This window comes from Eretmochelys imbricata, chromosome 2 (genome assembly GCF_965152235.1).
Source record: "Eretmochelys imbricata isolate rEreImb1 chromosome 2, rEreImb1.hap1, whole genome shotgun sequence".
Classification (NCBI taxonomy): domain Eukaryota; kingdom Metazoa; phylum Chordata; order Testudines; family Cheloniidae; genus Eretmochelys; species Eretmochelys imbricata.
In genome coordinates this window covers 203475949-203498840 of record NC_135573.1, presented here as the reverse complement: position 1 = coordinate 203498840, position 22892 = coordinate 203475949, and the positions used below count along the sequence as shown (strand labels likewise).

The 22892-nt window shown below is 45.8% G+C and overlaps 1 protein-coding gene across 1 annotated transcript in view; it reads right to left on the bottom strand.

Moving 5' to 3' along the window:
• TBC1D5 (TBC1 domain family member 5) overlaps positions 1-22892 on the bottom strand; it is a 480265-nt gene that overhangs the window by 78363 nt on the left and 379010 nt on the right. The window contains exon 18 of the mRNA XM_077811294.1: positions 19491-19744. Coding sequence (XP_077667420.1) covers positions 19491-19744 — 254 coding nt within the window. The remainder of the gene's footprint in view (positions 1-19490; positions 19745-22892) is intronic.

Below are 22892 nucleotides of genomic sequence, written 5' to 3'. Positions count from 1 at the left end.
TCCTGATAAAAAATGAGCCCCCCTCATTATAAATGTAGTGTGAGTGACTTTGAAGGTGGAAGAAGTTACTCACCTTGTGCAATAACGATGTTTCTTTGAGTAGTGTCCCTGTGAGTGCTCCGCTGTAGGTGTGTCTGCGTCCCTGTGCTGCTGATCAAAGAACTTCGGTAGCCATGTCCATTGGGCCCACACGTGTGCTGTCTCTCCTTGTGCTGCGCCACAAGGCTACCCAGCACGTGCCGGCTAACCGTCCTCAGTTCCTTCTCTACCACAGAGTAATAGCAAGAACTCTGAAGTAGAGAGGAGGAGGGCAGGTTGTGGAACACCCATAGGGTCACACATCTCGAAGCACCATCATTACTGCACAATGTGAGTAACTTCTTCTTCTTCTTCTTCGAGTAGTGTCCCTAACGGTGCTCCACTGTAGGTGACTCCTGAGAAGTGCCCCCTTGCAGGGCTGGGACTTTGGAACAGAGTTAGTCAGATGATAGTACTGTGGAGCCAAAGATGGCATCAGAGACAAAGTCCCCGGTGATCGCATACTGTTCTGCGAAGGTGTGGAATGACACCCAGGTCGCCGCTCTGCAGATATCTGAAATGGGAACATCCTTGAGGAAGGTGACAGATGAGGAGATTGATCTCGTGGAAAGTGTATGGATCGAATCTGGAGGGGCCATGTTATGAATTTGGTAGCACTGCTTGATGCAATTCAAGACCCACTTGGACGGTCTTTGAGCTGATATCTCTGAGGCCTTACATCTTTCCATCATAGAAAGAAATAGTCAAGGGACATTCTGAAAGCCTTTGTCCTGTCAAGGTAGAATGCAAGGGCTCTCCTAACGTCTAGGGTATGCAATATGGCCTCCCTATTGTCTCGGTGAGGCTTGGGGTAGAAGGCAGGAACATAAATAGACTGATTTATGTGAAACGAGGCGGTCACCTCAGGGATGAACCTTGGATGCAGCCTGTGTGTAACCTTGTCAGAGAAGAATATTGTGTGGGATGCACTATCAGAGCTGCTATTTCCCCTTGCTGAGATAATTGCAACTAGAAAGACTGTTTTCATTGATGGGTATGCTAGCGAAGGGAGGGCCTAGACAGCCCTTTCAACAGTAGGTTTAGGTCCCACAAGGGGTGGGAAGTCAAGGGAAGAGATTTGTTATTCCCTTAAGGAACTGTTTAGTAGCCAGTGCGAAAGTACTGAATACCCATCTACGGTACTGTAAAATCCTGTAAAAGCTGCTAGGTGAACCCTGAGAGCACTCAGGGATAACCCTGATTTTTAAGGGTCAGAGCATATTCCAGAATATGTGGAAGAGCTGCTGACACTGGAGAGATTGGCTGGGAAGTGCAGGAAATCTTGAACCTGGACCATTTCTGTAGGCAAGTGCGTTGTGTGGAGGACTTTCTAATGGGTAGTACAGGGGTCAGCAACCTTTGAGAAGTGGTGTGCCAAGTCTTCATTAATTTAAGGTTTTGCATGCCAGTAATAAATTTTACATTTACAGGGGCCCCTGAAAAAACCTCAGACTGGCAGCGAGCTGAGTGGGGCTGGCGGCCAGGACCCCGGCTGGTAGGGGGCTGGGCGGCTGGAACTCCAGACCAGCAGCAAGATAAGCGGGGCTGGTGGCTGGTATCCCAGGCCCGCAGCAGTCTGAGCAGGGCTGATGTCCGGTACTCCGGCTGGCAAGGGGCTGGCGGCTGGAACCTCAGACCGTCAGCGGGCTGAGTGAAGTGGTGGACGGAACCCCAGACCGTCAGCGGGCTGAGTGGAGTGGTGGACGGAACCCCAGACCGTCAGCGGGCTGAGCGGAGTGGTGGACGGAACCCCAGACCGTCAGCGGGCTGAGCGGAGTGGTGGACGGAACCCCAGACCGTCAGCGGGCTGAGCGGAGTGGTGGACGGAACCCCAGACCGTCAGCGGGCTGAGCGGAGTGGTGGACGGAACCCCAGACCGTCAGCGGGCTGAGCGGAGTGGTGGACGGAACCCCAGACCGTCAGCGGGCTGAGCGGAGTGGTGGACGGAACCCCAGACCGTCAGCGGGCTGAGCGGAGTGGTGGACGGAACCCCAGACCGTCAGCGGGCTGAGCGGAGTGGTGGACGGAACCCCAGACCGTCAGCGGGCTGAGCGGAGTGGTGGACGGAACCCCAGACCGTCAGCGGGCTGAGCGGAGTGGTGGACAGAACCCCAGACCGGCAGTGGCTCACCTGCTGCCGGTCTGGGGTTCCGTCCGCTGGCTCCTGCCAGCTGGGGTCTCGGCTGCTGGCCCCTCTCAGCCCGCTGCTGGCCTGGGGTTCCATTCACTCAGGCAGGCAGCGGGCTGAGTGGGGTCGGCAGCTGGGACCCCGGCTGGCAGCAGTGTGCCAGTAAAAATTGGCAGCCGTGCCGCAGGTTGTCGACCCCTGGGGTAGTAGAACCTCTTGCACTTCCTTTGACCATGAGCTCTATAGGTGCTGGAACCACATAGGAGCCATGCTTTGAGGTGGAGGATCCTCAAGTTGGGATGTATGGTATTTGTCTTGTGCTGTGAGACAGTTTAAAAGCATGCCCTATCCAATGATGTGTCTGTGGTAAAGAGTGACAAAGGTGGCACCTGAAAGAAGGGGATCCCTTTGCATGCATTGGCTGGGTTCTTCCACCAGTCCAGGGAATTCTTGATCATGGTGGGCAGTGACGGGTCTATCCAAGGTGTCCCTATTCGACCTGTAAACCGAGCTGAATCACAGCTGAAGGCATTGCATGTGAAATCTGGCATGTGGATTCACTGCTGTGACGACTGCCATATGCCCCAGGAGCGAGAGGCAGATTGTGTCTGGTACTTGGGGGCTGCACTGAGTCATGTCTATAAGTAATACTAGTGTCAAGGTTCCTCCCCCACTCTGAACTCTAGGGTACAGATGTGGGGACCTGCATGAAAAACCTCCTAAGCTTATCTTTACCAGCTTAGGTCAAAACTTCCCCAAGGTACAAAGTATTCCACCCGTGGTCCTTGGAATGGCCGCTACCACCACCAAACTAATACTGGTTACTGGGGAAGAGCTGTTTGGACGCGTCTTTCCCCCCAAAATACTTCCCAAAACCCTGCACCCCACTTCCTGGACAAGGTTTGGTAAAAAGCCTCACCAATTTACCTAGGTGACTACAGACCCAGACCCTTGGATCTTAAGAACAATGAACAATCCTCCCAACACTTGCACCCCCCCTTTCCTGGGAAATGTTGGATAAAAAGCCTCACCAATTTGCATAGGTGACCACAGACCCAAACCCTTGGATCTGAGAACAATGAAAAAGCATTCAGTTTTTTACAAGAAAACTTTTAATAGAAAATAGAAGTAAATAGAAATAAAGAAATCCCCCCTGTAAAATCAGGATGGTAGATATCTTACAGGGTAATTAGATTAAAAAACATAGAGAACCCCTCTAGGCAAAACCTTAAGTTACAAAAAAGATACACAGACAGAAATAGTTATTCTATTCAGCACAATTCTTTTCTCAGCCATTTAAAGAAATCATAATCTAACACATACCTAGCTAGATTACTTACTAAAAGTTCTAAGACTCCATTCCTGTTCTGTCCCTGGCAAAAGCAGCACACAGACCCTTTGTTTCTCTCCCTCCTCCCAGCTTTTGAAAGTATCTTGTCTCCTCATTGGTCAGGTGCCAGCGAGGTTACCTTTAGCTTCTTAACCCTTTACAGGTGAGAGGAGCTTTCCCCTGGCCAGGAGGAATTTCAAAGGAGTTTACCCTTCCCCTTATATTTATGACACGCCCCCCAAATCTCAGCTAGGGTGAAACACTGGCTGGGATTTCTTCCTGGAGCTCTAGGAAAAACAGAGTTAATAAGACACATGCATCTCTAAATATACTACCAAATACATAAAGACTAACAATATTTTCCACATCTTAAGGACGATTTTAACCAGTTGATTCTGGGAAACTTTCACGGGAGAGTGCATCAGCCACTTTGTTAGAAGCTCCTGAGATGTGTTGGATGTCGAAATCAAACTCTTGGAGAGCTAAACTCCACCGAAGAAGTTTTTTGTTAGTTTCTTTGACGGTGTGAAGCCACTTCAGTGCAGCATGGTCGGTTTGCAGGTGGAAACGCCGTCCCCAAACATATGGGCGTAGCTTTTCCAGAGCGTAGACAATGGCGTAACATTCTTTTTCAGTGACTGACCAGTTGCTTTCCCTCTCAGACAGTTTTTTGCTGAGAAACACTACAGGGTGGAATTCTTGATCAGGTCCTTTTTGCATTAAAACTGCTCCCACACCACGCTCGGATGCATCTGTGGTTACTAGGAACGGTTTGTCAAAGTCTGGGGCCCTTAGTACAGGGTCAGACATGAGTGTCGCTTTAAGCTTGTTAAAGGCCTTCTGACACTTCACGGTCCACTGAACAGCGTTTGGCTGTTTCTTTTTGGTTAGGTCTGTCAGTGGGGCAGCGATTTGGCTGTAGTGCGGTACAAATCGTCTGTAATAACCGGCCAAGCCTAAGAAGGATTGAACCTGTTTCTTTGACTTTGGGACAGGCCACTTTTGGATAGCATCCACTTTGGCCTGTAGGGGGCTGATAGTTCCTTGACCCACCTGGTGTCCAAGGTAAGTCACTCTGTTTAGGCCTATTTGACACTTCTTAGCCTTAACAGTTAGTCCTGCCTCCCTTATGCGCTCAAGGACTTTTTGTAGATGTTCCAGGTGGTCTGCCCAGGAATCCGAAAATATGGCCACATCATCAAGGTAGGCGACTGCATATTCTCCTAATCCCGCTAGGAGACCATCTACAAGTCTTTGGAAAGTGGCGGGTGCATTTCGCAGCCCGAAAGGGAGTACATTAAATTCATACAGCCCGAGATGTGTGATGAAGGCTGACCTTTCCTTGGCAGATTCATCTAGCGGTACCTGCCAGTACCCCTTTGTTAAGTCCAAGGTAGAGATGAACTGGGCCCGTCCCAGTTTCTCTAACAGTTCATCTGTGCGTGGCATTGGATAGTTGTCTGGGCGAGTTACAGCATTTAGCTTACGGTAGTCCACGCAAAAACGTATTTCCCCATCTGGTTTGGGAACTAGAACCACTGGAGATGCCCATGCACTTTCAGAGGGGCGGATTACACCCATCTGTAACATATCCTGGATCTCCCGTTCTATAGCAGTTTTAGCTTGAGGAGACACCCGGTAAGGTTGGACCCTAATTGGGTGAGCATTACCTGTGTCAATGGAGTGGTATGCCCGTTCAGTCAGTCCTGGGGTGGCTGAGAACGTTGGCGCGTAGCTAGTGCACAGCTCCTGGATCTGCTGTCGCTGCATACGCCCAAGGGTCATGGAGAGGTTCACCTCTTCCACACCACCAGCACATTTCCCTTCGTAGTAGACACCTTCAGGCCACTCAGCATCATCTTCTCCCTGGGCTGTAAACTGACAAACCTTTAATTCTCTGGAATAAAAGGGCTTTAGAGAATTAATATGGTACACCTTAGGCTTTCGGTTGGAGGTGGGGAATGCTATGAGATAATTAACAGCTCCCAGGCGCTCCTGGACCGTGAATGGCCCTTCCCACGATGCTTCCATTTTATGGGCCTGGAGCGCCCTTAAGACCATGACCTGGTCTCCTACTTTGAAGGAACGCTCTCTGGCATGTTTATCATACCAGGCTTTTTGCTCTTTTTGAGCATCCTGTAAGTTTTCTTTAGCAAGGGCTAAAGAGGTTCGGAGGGTGTTTTGTAGGTTGGTTACAAAGTCCAGAATGTTAGTTCCTGGAGAAGGTGTAAATCCCTCCCATTGCTGCTTCACCAACTGCAATGGCCCCTTAACCTCACGGCCATATACAAGTTCAAATGGGGAAAACCCTAAACTGGGATGTGGTACAGCTCTGTAGGCAAAGAGCAACTGCTGCAACACTAGGTCCCAATCATTGGAGTGCTCATTTACGAATTTACGTATCATGGCCCCCAAAGTTCCATTAAACTTCTCCACCATGCCATTTGTTTGATGGTGGTAAGGAGTGGCAACCAAGTGATTTACCCCATGAGCTTCCCAAAGGTTTTTCATAGTTCCTGCCAGGAAATTAGTCCCTGCATCTGTGAGGATGTCGGAGGGCCAACCTACCCTGGCAAAAATGTCTGCTAGTGCCTGGCATACACTTTTAGCCCTGGTGTTGCTTAGAGCTACTGCTTCCGGCCATCGGGTGGCAAAATCCATGAAAGTCAGTATGTACTGCTTTCCTCTGGCTGTCTTTTTCGGAAAAGGACCCAGAATATCCACAGCTACTCGCTGAAATGGAACTTCAATGATGGGGAGTGGCTGGAGAGGGGCTTTGACCTGGTCTTGGGGTTTTCCCACTCTTTGGCACACCTCACAAGACTGGACATAGGTAGAAACATCCTTGCCCATTCCCTCCCAGTGGAATGACCCCCCCAAACGGTCTTTGGTCCTGTTCACCCCAGCATGGCCACTAGGGTGATCGTGGGCTAAGCTCAAGAGCTTGGCCCGGTATTTAGTTGGAACTACCAACTGTCTCTGAGGATGCCAGTCTTCCTGGTGTCCACCAGAAAGAGTTTCCTTGTATAAAAGTCCTCTTTCTACAACAAACCTGGATCGATTAGAAGAGCTGAGAGGCGGTGGGTTGCTCCGTGCCGCCGTCCAAGCTCTCTGGAGGCTTTCATCTGCTTCCTGTTCGGTCTGGAACTGTTCCCTTGATGCTGGAGACATCAGTCCCTCATTGGATTGTGGACCTAGGCTTGGTCCCTCTGGAAGCAATATAGGGGATGGAGCTGTTTCTGTTGACTGTGAACCGCTCTCCGCTGGTGCACTATGTTGGGATTCAGGCTCCGGCTGAGCCTCTTGTGTAGGGTTATCGGCTGCTGCCAGTTCAGGTTCAGTGGAGCCCTCTGGTGTTGAGGTTGCAAGTACTGGATTCAGTGCTGACACAGGGTCTGGTGTTGGTTGTTCGGCTGGTTCCGGTTCTGGGACTGGTTCCGTCTGGGTCTCTGGGACTGGATCCACTACTGCTGTTGCAGACATTGGCCTGGGGTCCGGGTCCATCACCTCTGACTGGGTCCTGATAGAAGTTTCCGGAACAGAGCTAGGCCTCACGGCTTGTTTAGCCTGGCTGCGGGTGACCATTCCCACCCTCTTGGCCTGCTTCACATGATTGGCCAAGTCTTCCCCCAACAGCATGGGGATGGGATAATCATCATAGACTGCAAAAGTCCACATTCCTGACCAGCCCTTGTACTGGACAGGCAACTTGGCTGTAGGCAAATTGAAAGAGTTGGACTTGAAGGGTTGAATCGTCACTTGGATCTCTGGGTTGATTAAATTGGGGTCCACTAAGGAAGCATGGATAGCTGACACTTGTGCTCCGGTGTCCCTCCATGCGGTGACCTTCTTCCCGCCCACACTCACAGTTTCCCTCCGCTCCAAGGGTATCTGGGAAGTATCTGGGCCTGTGGACCTCTGGTGTGATTCCGGTGCAATGAACTGTAATCTGTTGGGATTCTTGGGGCAGTTGGCCTTTACATGCCCCAGCTCGTTACATTTAAAACATCGTCCAGCTGACGGGTCACTGGGGTGAGGAGGGTTGCTGGAGAACGGGGTGGCAGGACGATAAGGGGTCTGGAGGGTTCTTTGGGAGGTAGGTGGGGCTTTGGGCGGCCCCCGGTAATAGGGTGTGGTCTGGGGTGGTCCCTTCTGGTCTCTGCTCCAACTGCGACCAGTTTTCTTCTTCTCTGCCACCTCCACCCATCTGGCTCCAATCTCTCCTGCCTCGACTACAGTTTTGGGTTTCCCATCTAGGATGTATCTTTCTATTTCCTCAGGAACACCCTCTAAGAATTGTTCCATTTGCATTAGGAAGGGCAAATTTACTGGAGATTCAACACTTGCTCCTGATATCCAGGCATCCCAATGTTTCACAATGTGGTAGGCATGTCGGGTAAATGACATGTCTGGTTTCCACCTTAGGGCTCTGAACCTCCGACGAGACTGCTCGGGTGTTATCCCCATTCTGACTCTCGCCTTGGATTTAAACAGTTCATACTTGTTCATGTGTTCTTTAGGCATTTCAGCTGCCACCTCAGCTAAGGGTCCACTGAGCTGCGGCCTCAGCTCTACCATGTATTGGTCAGTAGAGATGTTGTACCCAAGGCAGGCCCTTTCGAAGTTTTCTAGGAAGGCCTCAGTATCATCGCCTGCCTTGTAGGTGGGGAACTTTCTGGGATGGGAAGTGGTACTTGGAGAAGGATTACTAGGGTTTGTTGGGATATTCTGCTGAGCCTTTATCTTCTCCATCTCCTTCACATACTTCCTCTCTTTTTCCTTCTCCTCCAGTTCTTTGTCCCTTGCTTCCATAGCTCTCCTGTGAGCAGCCGCTTGGTGTTGTTCTGCCTCCCTTTCTTGTTCCTTCTTCAGCCGCATGAGTTCTATCTGTCTTTCATGTTCCCTTTGTCTTTCCTCAGCCTGAAATTTGGCTAATTCCAGCTGTAGTCGAGCTGAGGATTTGGTCATTCTAACCTCTCTGTTTTTAACTAACTTTACACCCGAGGTTTAGAAATAAACAAACAAAACTTGGCTGTAAAATTTTGCTGTGCTGGAATAGAATACCTATTCTCTGATAGTGATTGTCAGCCTACAGAAAAAGACAATTCCCTTGTCTCTGTTCTGGGCCCAACTTAAAGCAAAAAACCTCCAAACTACTTGGAAACCTGCTTACCCAGCCCAAAGAAAAAGCAAATGGGTAGAACACACACCCCCTATTTACTTTTAGGAAGAAAAGAAAAAAAAAAAAACCTCTGGGTTGGAAGACTGTGAATTTCCCTGCAGGAGTTAAGTACCCTGCCTCCAGGCAAAGAAAACCTGCAATTCACAAGATAATCCCCTTTTGTCTCTGCTTGGCCACAAAGCAGGGAAAACCCAAGATGCTTTCAGTTTCAAAGCTGCTTCAAAGCCACAGGAAAAAAAAAATTCCTTTTTAAAATCTGTATTTCTAGTTCAAAAAATCTCAACTGGATCTCAAAATGATTTCAGGTTAATCCCACCACTATGCCACCATGTCAAGGTTCCTCCCCCACTCTGAACTCTAGGGTACAGATGTGGGGACCTGCATGAAAAACCTCCTAAGCTTATCTTTACCAGCTTAGGTCAAAACTTCCCCAAGGTACAAAGTATTCCACCCGTGGTCCTTGGAATGGCCGCTACCACCACCAAACTAATACTGGTTACTGGGGAAGAGCTGTTTGGACGCGTCTTTCCCCCCAAAATACTTCCCAAAACCCTGCACCCCACTTCCTGGACAAGGTTTGGTAAAAAGCCTCACCAATTTACCTAGGTGACTACAGACCCAGACCCTTGGATCTTAAGAACAATGAACAATCCTCCCAACACTTGCACCCCCCCTTTCCTGGGAAATGTTGGATAAAAAGCCTCACCAATTTGCATAGGTGACCACAGACCCAAACCCTTGGATCTGAGAACAATGAAAAAGCATTCAGTTTTTTACAAGAAAACTTTTAATAGAAAATAGAAGTAAATAGAAATAAAGAAATCCCCCCTGTAAAATCAGGATGGTAGATATCTTACAGGGTAATTAGATTAAAAAACATAGAGAACCCCTCTAGGCAAAACCTTAAGTTACAAAAAAGATACACAGACAGAAATAGTTATTCTATTCAGCACAATTCTTTTCTCAGCCATTTAAAGAAATCATAATCTAACACATACCTAGCTAGATTACTTACTAAAAGTTCTAAGACTCCATTCCTGTTCTGTCCCTGGCAAAAGCAGCACACAGACCCTTTGTTTCTCTCCCTCCTCCCAGCTTTTGAAAGTATCTTGTCTCCTCATTGGTCAGGTGCCAGCGAGGTTACCTTTAGCTTCTTAACCCTTTACAGGTGAGAGGAGCTTTCCCCTGGCCAGGAGGAATTTCAAAGGAGTTTACCCTTCCCCTTATATTTATGACAACTAGCGACAGAAATCTGTCCTGAAGTAGGAAGGGTTTGTCCTGTAGTGCATCTAGGTTGGACCCTATGAATTCTAGACATTGCACTGGTGTGAGGGTCAAATTCTGGGCATTCATCTGTAGGCCCAGTTCCGTGAATGGGTGCGTCATGCCCTCAGTGTCTTGACGGTCCTGAAGCGACTGGGCACTGAAGAGAGTTGTCTAGGTAAGGATAGATCATTATCCCTTAAGATCTTAAATATGTGGGCACCTCTGAGAGAACTTTGAAAAATATTCTCAGGGCTGATGAAAGTCCAAAGGGAAGGACCCTGTATTGTTAACGGTTGTTTCCCAGAGTGAACCTGAGGAAACATCTATGAGCCAGCAGTACTGAGATGTGAAAATTGCCATCTTGTAGGTCAAGGGCTGAAAACCAGTCTCCCTGTTCTGGTGACGGAATGATAATTGATAATGTGACCATCTTGAACTTCTGAATTTTGACAAACTTGTTGAGAACTCTGAGGTCCAAGATGGGCCTCCAACCTCCCTTCCTTCTGGGTATCAGAAAGTACCGAGAGTAAACCCCTTGCCTCGTACATGTTGAGGTACTGGTTCTATGGCTCGTAACTGCAGGAACTGATCTATTGCCTGCTTTAGTAGAGTTCTGTGAGAAGGGTCCCTGAAAAGGAATGGGGAAGAGTATTGTAGAGGGGGCAGGGAAGTGAACTGGATGGAATAACCAAATCTGATTATCTCTATGACCCATCTGCAACTTTATGAGCTCCCACCCACCGTGGAACGTTGCCAAAGGTGACCAAATGTGTACATGGTCCCAGGTAGTAGCATGGAGTGGTCTTGCAGTGCCTCGACCTGCCTGTCAAAAGTGATGCTTACGGGCACATGGTTGGATTGAGGACTGGGCACCTGAAGGCTTTCGTTCTGAGAACTTTCCCTTTTTCTTCTGGGGTTTAGTGGCATTGTGACGGGAATAAGGCCTCCGATGGCACTGAGGGCTAAAACATCTTTTTTGCCTCAGTGTGTAGATTCCCAGTGTCCTGGAGAGTGGTCCTGGAAACCTTCAAGGAGTGGAGAGAGGCGTCTGTCTTCTCGGCGAAGAGCTTCATCCCCTCAAAAGAGAGGTCATCCACTGTGATCTGCACCTCCTTCGGGAATCCCGAGAGGTGGAGCCACAGGGCTCATCTCATCATCGTATCTGTGGAGATGATCTTGGTAGCAATGTGGGCGGAGTCAAGGGACAATTGCAAAGTTGTTTTTTCCACCAGTTGTCCTTCCTGGATGATGGCATTGAAGGAATCCTGGGAACTCTCCGGCAGCTTATCAATAAAGTAATGTAATTTATTGTAATTCATGTACTTATGCTTTGCCAAGAGTGCCTGGTAGTTGGCAATTCGAAACTGTAAAGTAGGTGAGGAATACACCTTCCTACCAAAGAGATCAAGGTGCTTCCAGTCTCTGTCACAGGGTGTCATCCTAGAGTTGTGCTGTCGGCCGTGAGATTTCACAGAGTCCACCATAATGGAATTGGGTGGTTGGTGGGTGAACAGGAACTCTGACTCCTTTGTAGGGACATAATATTTTTTGTCTGCCCTTTTGCATGTTGGGGCCACTGAGGCTGGGGTTTGCCACACCATCTTAGCTCGGTCTAGGATGGCCTCATTGATTGGGAGGACAATTTTGGAGGCAGATGAGGCCTGGAGGATATCAATAAGCTGGAGGTGTGTATTTTTACCCTCCTCCAATATTATGCAGAGGATGTCCGCCACTCTCTTCAACAGATCTCAGAACAAGCTGAAGTCATCTGCCATGGAAGGTGGCGACAGCATGACTGCTTTGTCTGGCGAAGAAGAGGATGGCCTTCAGTGTGATCTCCTCCTCTGTCTACCTCTTCCTCCGCCACTTCTTGGGGTTCTGAGGTCTGTGATGTTGCAGCTGAGAGGGCATGCCTCAGAAGCTCTCAGGTGATACTTGGTGCCCAAGAGGCAGGTTGTTGGTGCGCCACCCAGGGGTCCCAGTGTGGCCACTACAGTGGCACAGAGCCTGGTGGAGGTGCCCATGGGTGACCATACCAAGATGGTGATGGGGCTGTCTGGTGGTACATTCTCAAACCCTGTTGATACTGGGCCCTATATGGAGCTTGGGAGGAGTACAAAGAAACCCCGTTCGACTTACTGACTGATCCCTAACTCAATATCAGAGGGGCATGACATATTGGGAAATACCCTATGGTTGGCCATGGGTCGGTGCCATGATCTCGGTACCGATGGGTGAAGAGCCAGGAGCTTCCAACAAAGCCAGGTCACTGGCCTGATGGAATTCTACCTTTACCGAGCATCCAGATGTTGGTGGTGGTGCGAGGGGAGATGGGGACCTCACCCATACTGATCTCTCTGGTGCTGGATGGGCCGATGCTGCCATCGGTTACGAGACAACAGCTCGTGTACCAGGAGCGTATTAGGGAGTTTGCCATTGTCTCTCTGTCCCGAAGATTTGGTGCCCAAAGGGTCTGTGGGCCTATCAACAGCACTGGATACTGATGGTTGCTGTGAGCCGTGGGTGTCAGATGATCCTTGTGCCGACAGTTCAGAGGATACCAAGTGAGAGGATGATTGCTTTTGGCTATCCCTGGGCTCGCTGAGGGGACTTCCAGCTTTCTTTTTTGACTTGGGAGAGGAGTCCCCAAACTGTTTCTTTGACCCACTACTTGAAGTTGAAGGTTGAGGGGAAGACTCAAGCCCTTCCGAAGGGCTGGGGTCAGAGAACCATCTCCATAAAGATGATTTTCTGGTGGAGCTCTCTGTCCTTGCAAAATCTCAGTCAGAGCTGCTGGCACAGAAAACTCTTTTGTGGAATGGGGTGCTCACCGTGGCAGTGAATGCACTGAGTGTGCTTACCGGTGACCAGGATTGCATCACTGCAGTGCGACGCTTCTTGAAGCCTGAAGAGCTGAGCATATCCTTGCCCAGGGGTGCCCCCCACACCCAGGGTTGACACAAGAACGAAGCCTTTTCTTTTTTCTTGTTGTTGTTGTTATTGGGTTGGTTTTTTCTTTAGGGCATGGACAAACAGAAGTCAAAGAAGGCTAAAGGGTTTTTAAAAGCTAAAGATTAACAACGGAAAAGGACAGCAGGATTGTCTGGCTATGTAGACTCCCTCCTCAGGCCCTACGCTACCAGCACTCCCAGCTGCCTTCGAGACACCACTGACTTCCTGAGGAAACTACAATCCATCGGTGATCTTCCTGATAACACCATCCTGGCCACTATGGATGTAGAAGCCCTCTACACCAACATTCCACACAAAGATGGACTACAAGCCATCAAGAACACTATCCCCGATAATGTCATGGCTAACCTGGTGGCTGAACTTTGTGACTTTGTCCTTACCCATAACTATTTTACATTTGGGGACAATGTATACCTTCAGATCAGCGGCACTGCTATAGGTACCCGCATGGCCCCACAGTATGCCAACATTTTTGTGGGTGATTTAGAACAACGCTTCCTCAACTCTCGTCCCCTAACGCCCCTACTCTGCTTGCGCTATATTGATGACATCTTCATCATCTGGACCCATGGAACATTCCTTGAGGAATTCCACCATGATTTCAACAACTTCCATCCCACCATCAACCTCAGCCTGGTCCAGTCCACACAAGAGATCCACTTCCTGGACTCTACAGTGCTAATAAACAATGGTCACATAAACACCACCCTATACCGGAAACCTACTGATCGCTATTCCTACCTATATGCCTCCAGCTTTCACCCCGACCACACCACACGATCCAACGTCTACAGCCAAGCTCTGCGATACAACCACATTTGCTCCAACCCCTCAGACAGAGACAAACACCTACAAGATCTCTATCAAGCATTCTTACAACTACAATACCCACCTGCGGAAGTGAAGAAACAGATTGATAGAGCCAGAAGAGTTCCCAGAAGTCACCTACTACAGGACAGGCCGAACAAAGAAAATAACAGAACGCCACTAGCCGTCACCTTCAGCCCCCAACTAAAACCCCTCCAACGCATTATTAAGGATCTACAACCTATCCTGAAGGATGATCCAACACTCTCACAAATCTTGGGAGACAGGCCAGTCCTTGCCTACAGACAGCCCCCCAACCTGAAGCAAATACTCACCAACAACCACATACCACACAACAGAACCACTAACCCAGGAACCTATCCTTGCAACAAAGCCCGTTGCCAACTGTGCCCACATATCTATTCAGGGGACACCATCACAGGGCCTAATAACATCAGCCACACTATCAGAGGCTCGTTCACCTGCACATCCACCAATGTGATATATGCCATCATGTGCCAGCAATGCCCCTCTGCCATGTACATTGGTCAAACTGGACAGTCTCTACGCAAAAGAATAAATGGACACAAATCAGATGTCAAGAATTATAACATTCATAAACCAGTCGGAGAACACTTCAATCTCTCTGGTCACGCGATTACAGACATGAAGGTCGCTATCTTACAACAAAAAAACTTCAAATCCAGACTCCAGCGAGAAACTGCTGAATTGGAATTCATTTGCAAATTGGATACTATTAATTTAGGCTTAAATAGAGACTGGGAGTGGCTAAGTCATTATGCAAGGTAGCCTATTTCCCCTTGTTTTTTCCTACCCCCCACCCCCAGACATTCTGGTTAAACTTGGATTTATGCTGGAAATGGCCCACCTTGATTATCATACACATTGTAAGGAGAGTGGTCAGTTTGGATGAGCTATTGCCAGCAGGAGAGTGAGTTTGTGTGTGTGTGAGAAAACCTGGATTTGTGCTGGAAATGGCCCACCTTGATTATCATGCACATTGTAGGGAGAGTGGTCACTTTGGATAAGCTATTACCAGCAGGAGAGTGAGTTTGTGTGTGTGTGTTTTGTGGGGGGGGGGGGGGAGGGGGTGTGTGAGAAAACCTGGATTTGTGCTGGAAATGGCCCACCTTGATTTTCATACACATTGTAAGGAGAGTGATCACTTTAGATAAGCTATTACCAGCAGGAGAGTGGGGTGGGAGGAGGTATTGTTTCATGGTCTCTGTGTATATAATGTCTTCTGCAGTTTCCACCGTATGCATCCGATGAAGTGAGCTGTAGCTCACGAAAGCTTATGCTCAAATAAATTGGTTAGTCTCTAAGGTGCCACAAGTACTCCTTTTCTTTTTTTCGAATACAGACTAACAGGGCTGTTACTCTGAAACGGAAAAGGAGAGTTAACTATCTGCTAATGGACAGCTAAAGGCTCTGTCTCTAGCCAGGGGCAGTTGAGAAGGAAGCAAGAACGGTTAGCCCACACGCGCTGCCTAGCCTCATGGTGCAGCACAAGGCGAGACAGAGCATGTGTGGTCCCAACGGACACTGCTACCGAAGTTCTCCGATCAGCAGCACAGGGACAGAGACAACGCCTACAGTGGAACCTTATCGGGACACTACTCGAAGAAGAAGCAACAGACACAACATCACTTTTGTAACTGCTGCCACAGCTAGTTGGTGACTGTTCAGCAAGGTGTGCTAATCTAGAAGAGCTACGCCAGGACAGACGTTGGCTTTATTTTATCTGGTGTCCAATACATTTTGCAACCGACCACTCCCTCACCCCTGGCCCAAGAAAACAGTAAGCAATCTGTCTTGCCCACCATGGTTACAACCCACTATACATTAATGTAAATGAACAACATAACTACAGATTTTCAAAAAAACTAGGATAACTGTGAACTCTGAAAACCAGGAATGCCTCTTTTACAGGATCTGCACTGATCAGGTTTACAGAATACATTGCTTTGTTTTTGTAAAGAATAGCATACTGTCACCTCAAGGAGCTGTCAGCCAGCTGAGCTGGTGAAACCAGAATAGGTGAGTGCATATATGCCTGAAGGACCACTCCTGGATATGTTATTATGGTCTGCCTAAAGCCTCCCCCTTAGCAGCCATCTATAGCCAGTTCTTCTCACACACAGAGTCAGAACCATGTATAGCATGAGACTGTAGGCACTAGTTGGAAGTGCAGGTGTCTATTGGACTTTGAGCTGATATTCATGTTTCTAGTCATCTCAACTGGATCATGAGAGAGCACCAGACTGTGGAATTGTATTGAGAGCATTAGGGAATAAAAGGAAGAAAGGTGTAGGTGGGTGAGGGTGAAAACAGAGACAACCTCCAATCCTGCAAATGCTTATGCATGGTTTAACTTTATGCACTTGAATAGTCCACCTGACTTCAGGGGGCCCATTCACGTACTTAAACATGTGCACAAGTGTTTGTTGAATGAGAGCCTAAGAGCAGATGCAACAGAGAGAAAGAATGTGTGTGGCAGAAGGAAACTGAGGAGAGATACAGTGGTGAGAACTGAGGAGGAAAAAGGCAGATGGTTGAAGCAAGGGGAAGAAGACACATCCACACCTTAGCTGCCAGACCCATCTATGCACACCTCCCTGACCTCCAGTAATCCCATATAAAATCCCCATGGTATCCTGAGTTTATACCACGATAAACTGTAAATAAGCTATTTTTATTTTTAAAAATAAGTATGGTCTCAAACTATACATTTTTGTAAACATTAGCAACATCTCAAAGTCTTTGCTTTGTTTACATGTGAGGAGAAAGATCTAAGGTGAAAAGGTGGAAGGTACCCAAGGCAAATGTTCCCCACCACCCCTTTCATTCACGATGCTAATATCTGCAAAATGGTCATCACAAAAAGACAGTGATGTGTCTGGGTAGAGCAATGTCTCAAGGCAGATAAGGAATCTGCGTTCATCAGCTGATCCATATATATATGAATTAACTTTCTCTTTGACCATGGTAGTAACGTTTGACACCACCTTAGAGACATGACTTTACATTTCTGTAGCCATTTGGGCTTGGTTTCTCAAAAAACTAAATCACAGCACTTCTAGACTAATTTGTTTGCCATAATTTAGAATTACCAATCAACTGGAGCTTACCAAAGGAAAATTGAAATAATATCTATTTAGAAAAACAAACAGTACAGTCAACTAATATAGAAAACAGCAATCATTACCATTCTCACTACATATACAAAAAGTTTATACATAGTTAATGATTTCAAGTCTTTTTGGTCTTTAAATCACATCTAATGGTTCTATATTAAACAATAATGAGAAGTCTCAAATTAGTGTAAACCAGTGACAGAATACTGGACTAAAGAAAAATAGCAATTACAGATACACAAAGATGCTTATTACCCTTCATTTTACTGAAATGGAATAGTCTTTAACAGAATATATGGATGCTGTACATTACTGAAGCATAACTGTAGGATTTTTCCAACTATGAAGTTCCTTGTGCCCAGACTGGTTCTGGATCTCTAACTTGCATCACTACTATTATTTGTCAGTAACAGTACAGCATGTAAATCCCTGTTCTACTACTTGTGCAGGAAGTTGTAAATAATCATTGTATGGTAACTTTTATAATAACTGTAGCATGATTACAAATCTCTCTGCTCTGACTGACCCCTGCAAATCTCTGTTCTGACTGATTACTGTATTTAGAGGGTGTTTTTACAACATGATGGCTAACATGTGACAGGTAGCATGTTGTAAAATCCTAGTGTAGACAGGGCAACCCTTGGGTTCACCTAAATCTAGATAGAACTACAACTTGCTCTGTCTAGGCTAGGATTTCACAATGTGTCAGCTGTCATGATGTAGGTTTCAGAGTAGTAGCCCTGTTAGTCTGTATCCGCAAAAAGAAAAGGAGGACTTGTGGATGAAGTGAGCTGTAGCTCACGAAAGCTTATGCTCAAATAAATTTGTTAGTCTCTAAGGTGCCACAAGTCCTCCTTTTCTTCTTGTCATGATATAGATACTCACCTTTTTCCTAGTGTAGACATACCCAGTGTTTTCAAGCAGTCTCAGCTCGTTCACTCATTTTATCTGAAGCAGACAACCTCCAAAATTTACAAGGACCTCACTTTATTACCACCCTTCCCCACAAAAAAATGGGACAAAGAAAACGGGGCTGTGAAATTGCTGAAAGGGGAACATTATTTTTAAAAAGATCAAAAATCATCGGAATTGTTTCCGTCCAGGCCCCAATCTGCTTCCACTGAAGTGAATAGGAGTTTTATCAAAAATTCAATAGGAGCACGATTGGGACATCTGACATGTGAGTCAGGTGGGGCCCTGCTTCAACTGAGAGACATTAAGGAATTCATTGGTTTTCAGTTTCTCCTTCAGCCCACATACAACTGCCACTAGGCAAGGACTTTCACTTTTACAGATTGTAGAGCCTTGCTGGGGCAGTTTCTGCAGTACCCCAAGTCTGAGTTGGGATTGCTAAGGAATTACTTAGCTGGACTTCAGCCAGGCACCTAGAAAAGTGCTTCAAATTACTCTATACAGGAAAAGCAAGGCGACTGTGACTGTCCTTTTGAGTTCTGCTCAACCAATAGCCACTGGCCACATGATGCCTGATAAGAAGCTAGAATTGGCCCACCAGGACCCTTGATATGGCAGGTAAGGAGGAGGAGGACATTTGGGTCATAGATGTGCAAAGTATTATTTTTATATTATTATTATTTTTCTCCCCATATATTTTCAGCTTATTTCAAAAAGTGATTTCCTACTGTGTGCTTACTGTGGGGTTCAGGAGAAACAACATCTGCCTTCAAGCTCCTTATCCACTAGAAAATGCTTGGAGGTAGACAGAAATGAATACACAGAGTCTACATACTCCTCCCTTATAACAAACAATGTTATCTTCTTGGCAGCCATTAGACCAAGAAACAGAAGTCTGTCTCCTGTACAGTGTACTGTACTGTGGCTGAGGTTTAAGATCACCCGCTATTTATTTTGTTGACTGTAAAAAAAAATTTAATTGAGAAGTGTAAGGAAATAGAAACATTTTAAGCCTCAAGAAAAAAGTCAGTATTTCCCTCTGGGTGTAATGCCAATTGTCAAAAGCAAATATGTTTTATGCTATTAATTGTAATCAAAATGAGACACCAGTATTCTGAAAGGAATGAGATATGGATCAATCAGAGAACATTTTACAGTGACTATTATGTTCCTTCATTAGTACTCAGCTAGTACTGTTACACAAGAGCTTTATGCCTGATAGCCCAGAGTCAACTATGAGGAAAGTTATACAGCCCAAAATGTAATATTAGCCATTTAGGAGAGAGAAGAAAATAACATCTAGAGGGACAGCTAAGGTTTCGTGTTAGGTTGTTTTATCCACTATTTTCTCCATAAACATTTTTTTTAAAAAAATTCTTTTAAAAGGATGGAAAAATCTTATTTGTCTATTCTCTACAGCCACAATTTCTAAACTGAATCATACTGAGGTGCAAACACACCACAGTACACAAAACAGTCTAAGCTTAGCCGCAAGTTGACTATTTCAGTTACAGAAATGTTAATCTACAGAAACACCAGATCAAATCAATATAACAAGTTGCTCCCTCTCGGGCAAATTTTTGACGGCAAGATTCCGTTTGAGATTCGTGGAATTCCATGCCACACCTGGAGTCTTTTCTTATGTCTCATTTTTACCTTTGCTCAGCTGAACTGGCATGCTTTCCGATTTCATCATTCTCTGCTGTTGCTGCTGCGCCTGTAGGTGTTGGTGCTGGAGGGGCTCCACAGTGCTCCTGATGGGCATTACAGCAGAAGGAAAGCTGCTAGCACTAATAGCTGGGCCTGCAGGACTACCTGAAGCCATAGCTGGGGCAATCAGCTTTCGACCAAAATTAAGCAAACTATTGGAGACTTTATTAATGTTCAGTGGAGCAACCTTTGCACTGGCACTGAAAAATAAAATGGAAATGAAAATATCGTGATCATTAGTAATTTATAGAGCATTACAAATATATGCAGCATTTTACAAAGAGTGGAAAAAATCTTCTAAGGCACAAGGACACTACACATATTGAATTTTACATGTACACGTGAATTTGTGCATAAATACAAATACAGTGTCAACAGAGGGCAAATACTGAGAACGTTGTGAAGTGGGCGATCATGACGGAGTTTAATATAATGGAAAGCTTTATACTGAAAAGAGTATTTATACTCCGTCGTATTCCCACCCATATTGAATGCTGTAATATGTTGACAAAAGCACTACTGCTACATTATGGAGCAAGGATAGTTTGTGCATTTTTATGGCATCCCCTGACTCTTAGTAAAACCAGGCCACATATAAACAATGTTTTTTTGGAATGGCGCTTCGAAAAAGTTAGACTACTGTATGGCATGTGTATTACTATTCTGATTATTCTGTGTTGTTCTTCTGCTCCTCCATTTGTGTTATGCAGTGTGTCAAAACATCAATGCCTTGCTGCTTTCACAGCCTACCAGAGGTCAAGGCTTCACTTCCCTGCTAGCACTTATTGTCTGTGCCAATGCAATTACTGTACATGATCAGTCAAGATCTCCAGACATTCCAGGCCTGGTAGTCAGCACAGATAAGTCATATCCATGATTCCAGGATGGTCTGTAACGTGTCATTCTCCCTCCAAGACATTGTATAGCCAGTAAAACTGTGGGGTCCTGGTTCATGACTAGGGCTCCTAGGTACGATGATAATACAAATAATTGCTCCAAGTTGATGAGGATGTATAGTCTAAAGCCTGACCTCAGTGCTAAATGCACTCAGAGCACTGAAGTCAGAAAGTGTATCAAGCATATCAGAGTCAAGACTCATGCCCCAGCCTCAATGCCCTTAGCTACCAGTGTGTGCCCTGAACCCACTGACGATGGTGAGTTCAGCACAAGACTGGGGTTGGCATCTGCTCAGGCGGCATTTGATAGTCCCCTCTTCATCTTCCAAACAGCAATCTGAGTTGTCTGTATGGGATGATAAGGACAGTGAGCAGGAGGGAATAGGGTGAATGGCTCTTCCAATGCCAAGTATATGGGACGTCTAGTTAGACTGTAAGCTTCGCAGGACAGGGATCTTCTTTTTGTTCTGTGTTCAGAAAGCACCTAGCATGGTGGGGGTCCTGATTTGTGACTAGGGCTACTAAGTGTGTGCTACCATAATAAAAATGCCAGAGGCACATCCACCGTTTCCCCTTATTCGGTGAGAGAGTGACTAAGGCTGTTCCATTTACTCTGGAAATCATTTGGGACTTCAGAGGAGATATTTTGCTGAAGAAGGGTCTCCTTGTAGATAGGATGTCAGTACCCACGTATCTAGTCCTGAGCTATCTGATGAAGGACATTTGACAATATCCACATACCATCCAGGAAGTCACCAAGGGGTATGTGTTGCCCAAGCATTCCTTAAGCTTACTTCCAGGCTGCACAAGAGTCTGGTGATGGACGTAGCTATAGCCAGAGGCAAGGCTGGCCATAAACAAGGCTTGATGCCCGCTGAGCATGATTGGCTCATCTTACAGACTTTGGCAAACTCCAAACCAAGATGTGGATGAAGGCCCATAAGTAGGATTGATGCTCTCTCTCTAGTGCTCATGCTCTCTCAGATTTTAATCTTATTGACTCTGACTTGAAGTCAAACAACTTTTTAAGCAGTTTGACTCTACACCTAGACTTTCTCTGTAGAAAGTCTCTGTAGAAACTCATTCTGGAGGTAAATAGGGAGAAGGTTTTAAAAAAACAAACTAAAAAAATATTGGGAATTTTGGATGATATTCTGATGCACATTCAAGTTCCTACTCTATCCATACTAATTCATTCTTACTGCATGTTTGTTTAAAATTCACCAAAACATTGCAAAACTTTATTTTGTCCCAGTACAATGATTAAGGATAATCTTCTTTTAACATATTTTTTCTGATTCTTTAGCACAGCCATTTAGATCATAGTTAAGAAAAAAAGGTCATTAAAAGCAAAATCTTGATGATTTTTGTGATGGTGAAATTCCTGCAAAGGCCATCCCAATCATTTATCATATATTGCTTGAATATCAATTGTCTGATCAAATAGAAATGGCTTTGCTGATCTCTGGGTTATCTTAACACTTTCACTGGGAATTAGAAGCTGTTTTTCTTCTCCTTTATTTTGAAGAGATGAAATTCTTCAGCAAATTTTCTTGTTCTTAATGATGCAAATAACTTAAGTGCATTAAAAATAGCCACTGTAGTTAAAAACAAAAGGGAACGGTAATAAGGATTACATTATGGTATATAGATCCAATCCTGAAATCATTATTCAGACAGGATCCACTCTGGCAAATACTTAGCCTAATATACACCTCAAGTAACCGAGTTGTGTGATTGAGTTTAATCTGGGGTGGGAGGAAAAAAAATGAATGTCATTTGTCAATATGATTTCGAAGGATAACATACTATACCTTAATTTCCATGAATTGTAGCTACTTTGAATAAGTTCAAATTGCACAGCATTTGCCAAAATCTAATGATTTCATTGAATGGAGCATTTCAATTTCCCACTCATACTTAGGGTGAAGTTTTCCTCAAATAGGTAAAACAGCAATTCTCAAAACTGTGTGAAAAACTGGCTGGCAATATTGTAGCTCTCTTTGTTCACATTTACAAGGACTGTGGGACAACATTCCTTCTCTCACAGAAAGAGAGGAAACAGAGCTCGCCGCTTCATTACTACAGTATTCTTTTATGGGCAGCTCAAAGCCGTTAATACCACATTCTTTAATTGAAGTAGTGCTTAGCTGGAGTAGGCAGAATGAGAGCAAATTTATCAAAATTGTAGAAGACTGTTACATATCATCTGAGAATTCGATGAGGATTGGTTATTCAGCTTTAAACGTTTGCCAGGATTCAGGTCTCTTATGAACTGATCTTGCATTGGCAATGATCACCTCAGGACACGAACACAACAAGCCAAACAATAATTTTGACACTTTAGTGGCTTGCCACGAAAAGCTGTTGCTATTTTTTTTCCTTAGATCCCTAAGTGGAGTTATGTGGTGTTTTCCTCAAGTTGCAGTTTCAGGAAATGCAAGCAATGACA